At 43.8% G+C, this 7,651-nt stretch overlaps 1 protein-coding gene across 1 annotated transcript in view; it reads right to left on the reverse strand.

Annotated features, from left to right (window-relative positions):
- bag1 (BAG cochaperone 1) overlaps positions 1-7,395 on the reverse strand; it is a 47,426-nt gene extending 40,031 nt beyond the window's left edge. Inside the window, exons 1-2 of the mRNA XM_045714195.2 lie at positions 7,152-7,395; positions 5,799-5,924 (exon numbers count right to left, since the gene is read on the reverse strand). Coding sequence (XP_045570151.2) covers positions 5,799-5,924; positions 7,152-7,329 — 304 coding nt within the window. The 5' untranslated portion in view covers positions 7,330-7,395. The remainder of the gene's footprint in view (positions 1-5,798; positions 5,925-7,151) is intronic.
- Positions 7,396-7,651: the final 256 nt, after the last annotated feature.

Consider the following 7,651-nt stretch of genomic DNA (forward strand, 5'->3'; position numbering starts at 1 on the left):
TGGCTGTTACGTAGGTGGGACGAATTCGTCCCGCCTAGCCCATAGAGGTTAAAGGCAATGCTACCAAATACTAATTGAGTGTATGTAAACTTCTGACCCACTGGGAATGTGATGAAAGAAATAAAATCTGAAATAAATCATTCTCTCTAATATTATTCTGACATTACACATTATTAAAATAAAGTGGTGATCCTAACTGACCTAAGACAGGGATTTTTTACTATGACTAGATTTCAGGAATTATGAAAAACTGAGTTTAAATGTATTTGGCTAAGGTGTATGTAAAATTCCGACTTCAACTGTACTTTATCCCACTAACTACTAACCCAAACATCAGATCCCTTATCACACTAACATCAGATCCCTTATCACACTAAACTTATCAGATACCTCATCACACTAACCTTAACATCAGATACCTCATCACACTAACCTTAACATCAGATACCTCAGGTGAATGTAAAACTTCTGACTTCAACTGTATCCTTCACTCTCTATTCTTTACTATCTATTGCATCTTAGCCGCTCTGTCACTGCTCATCCATATATTTTATACTGATATATTCTCATCCCATTCCTTTACTAGATTGTGTGTATTAGGTTTTGTTGTGGAATTGTTAGATATTACCTGTTAGATACTGCTTCACTGTCGGATCTAGAAGCACAAGCACTTCGCTACACTCGCAATAACATCTGCTAACCAAGTGTATGTGACCAACACAATTTGATTTGATGTCACCTGTGTGACTAGAGGTGAAAAAAACTCTAGATCACCTTTCCTCCACACAGAGAGACGTGTAAAAAGCTCTCCCTCGCCCTCCATTTGGCAAATCTGACCAAAACTCCACCCTCCTGATTCTTGCTTACAAACAAAAACTCAAACAGAAAGCACCAGTGACAATGAAACAGATGCTAAGATACAGGACTGTTTCGCTAGCGCAGACTGGAAAATGTTCCAGGATTCATCCGATAACCACATCAGTCACCGGCCCCACAGTGACTGTACGTACATATCCCAACCAGAAGCCATAGATTACAGGCAACATCCGCACTGAGCTAAATGCTAGAGCTTCCGCTTTCAAGCAGCGGGGCACAAATCTGGAAGCTTATAAGAAATCCCGCTACGACGAGCCATCGAACAGACAAAACGTCAATACAGGACTAAGATTGAATCCTACAACGCCGGCTCTGGCGCTCGTTGGATTGACAGGGCTTGCTAACTATCACGGATTACAGGAAACCCAGCTGCAAGCTGTCAAGTGACTCAAGCCTACCAGACAGACCAAATGCCTCTATGCTAGCTTTGAGGTAAGCAACACTGAACCATGCATGAGAACACCAGCTGTTCCGGGTGACTGTGTGATCAAGCTCTTCATAGCCGATGTGAGAAAGACCTTAAACCTGTTTAGGATAGGGGGCAGTATTTTTACGGCCGGATAAAAAATGTACCCGATTTAATCTGGTTATTACTCCTGCCCAGAAACTAGAATATGCATATAATTGTTTGATTTGGATAGAAAACACCCTAAAGTTCCTAAAACTGTTTGAATGGTGTCTGTGAGTATAACAGAACTCATATGGCAGGCCAAAACCTGAGAAGATTCTAAACAGGAAGTGCCCTCTCTGACCATTTCTTGGCCTTCTATAGCCTCTTTGTGGAAAATAGAGGATCTCTGCTGTAACGTGACATTTTCTAAGACTCCCATGGGCTCTCAGAAGGCGCCAGAACGGGGAATGATGACTCTGCAGTCCCTGGGCGAAAAACAGTAGCGCATTTGGATAGTGGTCGATCTGAGAACAATGAAACGGGCGCGCGCGTGAAGAGTCCATTTTACATTTTCAGTCTTTGAATGAAAACAACGTCTCCTGGTCGGAATATTATCGCTATTTTACGAGAAAAATCGCATAAAAATTTATGTTAAACAGCGTTTGACATGCTTCGAAGTACGGTAATGGAATATTTTGACATTTTTTGTCACGATATGCGCCGGCGCGTCACCCTTCGGATAGTGTCTTGAACGCAAGAACAAAACGCCGCTATTTGGATATAATTATGGATTATTTTGAAACAAAACAACTTTGGGTGTAAAGTAGAAGTCCTGGGAGTGCATTCTGATGAAGAACAGCAAAGGTAATCCAATTTTTCTTATGGTAAATCTGAGTTTGGTGAGTGCCAAACTTGGTGGGTGTCAAAATAGCTAGCCATGATGGCCGGGCTATCTACTCAGAATATTGCAAAATGTGCTTTCACCGAAAAGCTATTTTAAAATCTGACACAGCGATTGCATAAAGGAGTTCTGTATCTATAATTCTTAAAATAATTGTTATGTTTTTTGTGAACGTTTATCGTGAGTAATTTAGTAAATTCACCGGAAGTGTTTGGTGGGTATGCTAGTTCTGAACGTCACATGCTAATGTAAAAAGCAGTTTTTTTATATAAATATGAACTTGATTGAACAAAACATGCATGTATTGTATAACATAATGTCCTAGGAGTGTCATCTGATGAAGATCATCAAAGGTTAGTGCTGCATTTAGCTGTGGTTTTGGTTTTTGTGACATTATATGCTAGCTTGAAAAATGGGTGTGTGATTATTTCTGGCTGGGTACTCTCCTGACATAATCTAATGTTTTGCTTTCGTTGTAAAGCCTTTTTGAAATCGGACAGTGTGGTTAGATAAAGGAGAGTCTTGTCTTTAAAATGGTGTAAAATAGTCATATGTTTGAAAAATGGACGTTTTGGGATTTTTGAGGAGTTTGTAATTCGCGCCACGCCCTATCATTGGATATTGGAGCGGTTGTTCCGCTAGCGGAACATCTAGATGTAAGAGGTTAAACAGGTTAATATTCACAAGGCCAGGTGGATTACATACTCAGAGCATACGCTGACCAGCTGGCAAGTGTCTTCACTGAAATTTTCAACCTCTCCCTGACCTGGTCTGTAATACCTACATGTTTCAAGCAGACCATCATAGTCCCTGTGCCCAAGAACGCCAAGGTAACTTGTCTAAATGACTATTGCCCTGTGGCACTCATATGTAACCTGGTCATGGCTCACATCACGCCAGACACTCTGGACCCATTCGAATTCACATACCACCCCAACAGATTCACAGATTGCACTCCACACTGCCCTTACCCACCTGGACAAAAAGAACAACTACGTGAGAATGCTGTTCGTTGACTACAGCTCAGCGTTCAACACCATAGTGCCCTCCAAGCTCATCACTAAGCTCAGGACCCTGCGACTAAACACTGCCTTCTGCCACAGGATCCTGGACTTCCTGACGGGCCGCACCCAGGTGGTGAGGGTAGGCAACAACACATCCACCACGCTGACCCTCAACACAGGGGCCCCTCATGGGTGTGTGCTTAGTGCCATCATGTACTCCCTGTTCACTCATGACTGCATGGCCGCGCACGTGACTACCAACCCCATCATTAAGTTAGCCAACGTCTCGACAGTGGTAGGTCTGATCACCGACGACAAAACAGCCTATGGGGAAGAGGTCAGAGACCTGGCAGTGTGGTGCCAGAACAACAATCTCTCCCTCAATGTCAGCAAGACAAAGGAGCTGATCGTGGACTACAGGAAATGGACGGGCGGCACGGCCCCATTCACATAGACAGGGCTGTAGTGGAGCGGGTCAAGAACTTCAAGTTCCTCATTGTCCACATCAGTAAGGACCCATCCTGGTACAAACACACCAATACAGCCGTGAAGAGGGCACGACATCTCCTCTTCCTCCTCAGGAGGCTGAAAAGATGTGGCATGGGCCATCAGATCCTCAAGAAGTTCTACAGCTGCACCATTGAGGACATCTTGACTGGCTGCATCATCGCTTGGTACGGCAACTGCTTGGCATCCAACCGTAAGCCGTTACAGAGGATAGTGTGTACGGCCAGTACATCACTGGGGCCGAGCTCACTGCCATCCAGGTACTCTGTACCAGGCGGTGTCAGAGGAAGCCCCTAACAATTGTCTAAGACATCAGTCACCCAAGTCATAGACTGCTCTCTCTTATATCGCATGGCAAGCGGTACCAAGTCTGGGACCAAAAGGCTTCTGAAAAGCTTCCATCCCCAAGCCATAAGACTGCTGAAGAGTTAATCAAATTTTTGGACAAAATATTTGCCGACTATAGTAGACATCGATCAAGTGCACAAGGCGACATGTATGCAAAAATAACGTCCACTGAGTAAAAAAAAAAAATCATAATCCCCCTGTGTTACTGTCAAGGTCAACACAACAAAAGCAATCTCTTTGGGCGACACTGCACATTATTACATAGTGCACATTATTACATTGTACACTTTCTGCCTGTGGACATCTGTTCTATAATGTTCCAGCAGAGCATGATACCCATTGTTGACATAATTGATCTCTTTCAGGCAGAGAGTAGACCTGGCATACCCCTTTTGATCCACTGTATTGAAGAAGTGAGACAGAGGGAAAGTGTGTGTTGTTCCTTTCACCTCTATAGAGGCATCCAGTTTAAGCCAGGCCCAGCTCCAGCTACACCTGATCCCTGAATCCACTTGTTTAACAAGCAACACCTCATTTTCACCTCATTCTCTCATTCTGAAAATTAACCACATACTGTAGAGGGAAAACATTAGTCAACAGATAGTAGTTAGTTCGTTAGCTAGTTAACATTTCACACATATTGCCAGGGTCCAGTAAGCAACTAACGTGTTATAACTTGACGAACGACAAGGAGTCGTATACCAGTTAATACTACAGTGAATTGGTTAGGTTACTAACGTTAGCTCACCTGATGTTGCAACGTTAGCTGCTGCTACTGTTTATTATATATCCTGTTGTCTAAGTCACTTTACCCCTAGTTATATGTACATATCTACCTCAATTACCTCGTACCTTGCACATCGACTCTGTACTGGTAGCCCATGTATAGCGCCATGTTATTACCTCGTACCCCTGCACATTGACTCTGTACTGGTAGCCCATGTATAGCGCCATGTTATTACCTCGTACCCCTGCACATTGACTCTGTACTGGTACCCCGTGTATATAGCCATGTTATTACCTCATACCCCTGCACATTGACCCAGTACAAGTACTCCGTCTATATAGCCACGTGATTACCTCGTACCCCTGCACATTGACTCAGTACTAGTAATCTGTGTATATAGCCACGTTATTACCTCGTACCCCTGCACATTGACTCAGTACTAGTAATCTGACTCAGTACTAGTAATCTGTGTATATAGCCACGTTATTACCTCGTACCCCTGCACATTGACTCAGTACTAGTAATCTGTGTATATAGCCACGTTATTACTTCGTACCCCTGCACATTGACTCAGTACTAGTATTCGGTGTATATAGCCACGTTATTACCTCGTACCCCTGCACATTGACTCAGTACTCTGTGTATTTAGCCATGTTATTACCTCGTACCCCTGCACATTGACTCAGTACTAGTACTCTGTGTATTTAGCCATGTTATTACCTCGTACCCCTGCACATTGACTCAGTACTAGTACTCTGTGTATATAGCCATGTTATTTCCTCGTACCCCTGCACATTGACTCAGTACTAGTATTCGGTGTATATAGCCATGTTATTACCTCGTACCCCTGCACATTGACTCAGTACTAGTACTCCGTGTATATAGCCATGTTATTGTTACTCATTGTGCATTTATTCCTCATCTCATCATTTCTCTTGTTTCTCTCTGCATTGTTGGGAAGGACCCGTTAGTAAGCATTTCACTGTTAGTCTACACCTATTGTTTACCAAGCATGTGACATAACATTTTGATTTGTTTCTGTACCTTTAAAGATGAGTTTCTGTGCAGGCATCGGGACCCCGGTGACCTGAACGAGAGCATCAGAAAGGTCCTTCAGTATCGGTTCGTTCCCGTCCAGCCCCGTTACCGTGATGCTGTGCTTCGTAGAACCTGCATGAGGGGGGATGGAGTAGACGCAGAGTACTTTTATATAGTTGCTACATCAGAGACATTAGCTAGCTAGCCATCTCAGTAACTGATAGGTGCTTTTAGCAACATACACTAGCGTTGCTTTCGATTGTATTGGTTTGCACAAAAACAGTCCATGGGAAGCCAGATGTTAAATACAATTCCATTTCAATTTAGTGTGCCAGTGGGCAGGACGGTTTTGTCATTATGACCGGGGGCAGTTGAGACAAAATATCTAAAGGATCATATTACTAAACTGAATTTCCAAACGTGGGTCTGTTGTAGACCCACTTCCTCTCTGTTTACGTTCAAATTAAAAGTCGTGCACGTGTGGCATATGTGGACCAACAGGGAATAATAACCTGTGGGGGGACTTTGACATGGGTAACGTTACGCAGAGAGGAAGTGGGTAACGTTACGAGGAAGTGGGTAACGTTACGCAGAGAGGAAGTGGGTAACGTTACGCAGAGAGGAAGTGGGTAACTTTACGCAGAGAAGAAGTGGGTAACGTTACGCAGAGAGCAAGTGGGTAACTTTACGCAGAGAGCAAGTGGGTAACGTTACGCAGAGAGCAAGTGGGTAACGTTACGCAGAGAGCAAGTGGGTAACTTTACGCAGAGAGGAAGTGGGTAACGTTACGCAGAGAGGAAGTGGGTAACGTTACGCAGAGAGGAAGAGGGTTAGTGGGTAACGTTACGCACGCAGAGAGGAAGTGGGTCTACAACAGACCCACGTTTGGAACGTATTTCATAACACGATATTTTAGATATTTTGTCTCAAATTCGCCAGTTATTAATGACCAACAGTCCTGTCTACCCAGCGACTCAGTACATTAAAATGAAATCGTATTGATGTCGCGTTCAGATGCTAGTCGGAACTACGGGAATGTGTATTCGGAGTTTCCTAGTTCCGTCTAGCGTGTGAATGAGGCATTAACATCTGGCTCCCCAAACACTGTTTTGGTGCAATCCAATACAATTTAAAGCAATACCTGTGTACATAAATACACCAGCATTTCAAAAGCACCTAGCTACGTATCTGACAACTACCTGGCTAGCTAGCTAGCATCTCCTGCTGTGTGTAGCTAGCTAGCTAGCTAGCCCGTAGACTCAGACTTTCCGACTACCAGTACCATCTATTTGTCTTCGTTTTACGGGGTAATATACATTAAACAAGCGACAACATTCAAAGCAAAGTGTTTGACTTTACCGTAAGCGACAGTGACCGTCACAGTATTCTCCGCCATTTCTGTGTAGCATGAGTGAAAACCCAAGGGGCCAGGGTTCCGGTTGGAAAGCACGCCATCCCGTGTACATAGAGGGGACTGGCGGTACTGCAGTTTAACTGGCGCCGAGCCCAGAAAGACCCAGAGATTCTGGGTCCTCATCTCCCTGGTCGATTTGAGAAGGGCGCTCCTCACTCACTACTACTGCCCGGTCACCGGAACACCCAATACACAACCAATCAGTCGATATAATCGAGAACTATCGTCAGAAATCACGCGATATGAATCAGACAGTGAAAAAAGTAACATGAAAAAGACACACACACACACAAAAAAAACACAGAACAGCCATAATAGTTGTCGATTAAATCAACTGATTGCTTTTGTATGGGGTGACCGGTTATAGCCCGGTGTACCGTGGCTCAGGTTAAATCAAATCACATTTTATTGGTCACATACACATGGTTAGAAGATGTTAATGCGA

Source organism: Salmo salar, chromosome 14 (assembly GCF_965601325.2).
Source record: "Salmo salar chromosome 14, fSalSal1, whole genome shotgun sequence".
Taxonomy (NCBI): Eukaryota; Metazoa; Chordata; class Actinopteri; order Salmoniformes; family Salmonidae; genus Salmo; species Salmo salar.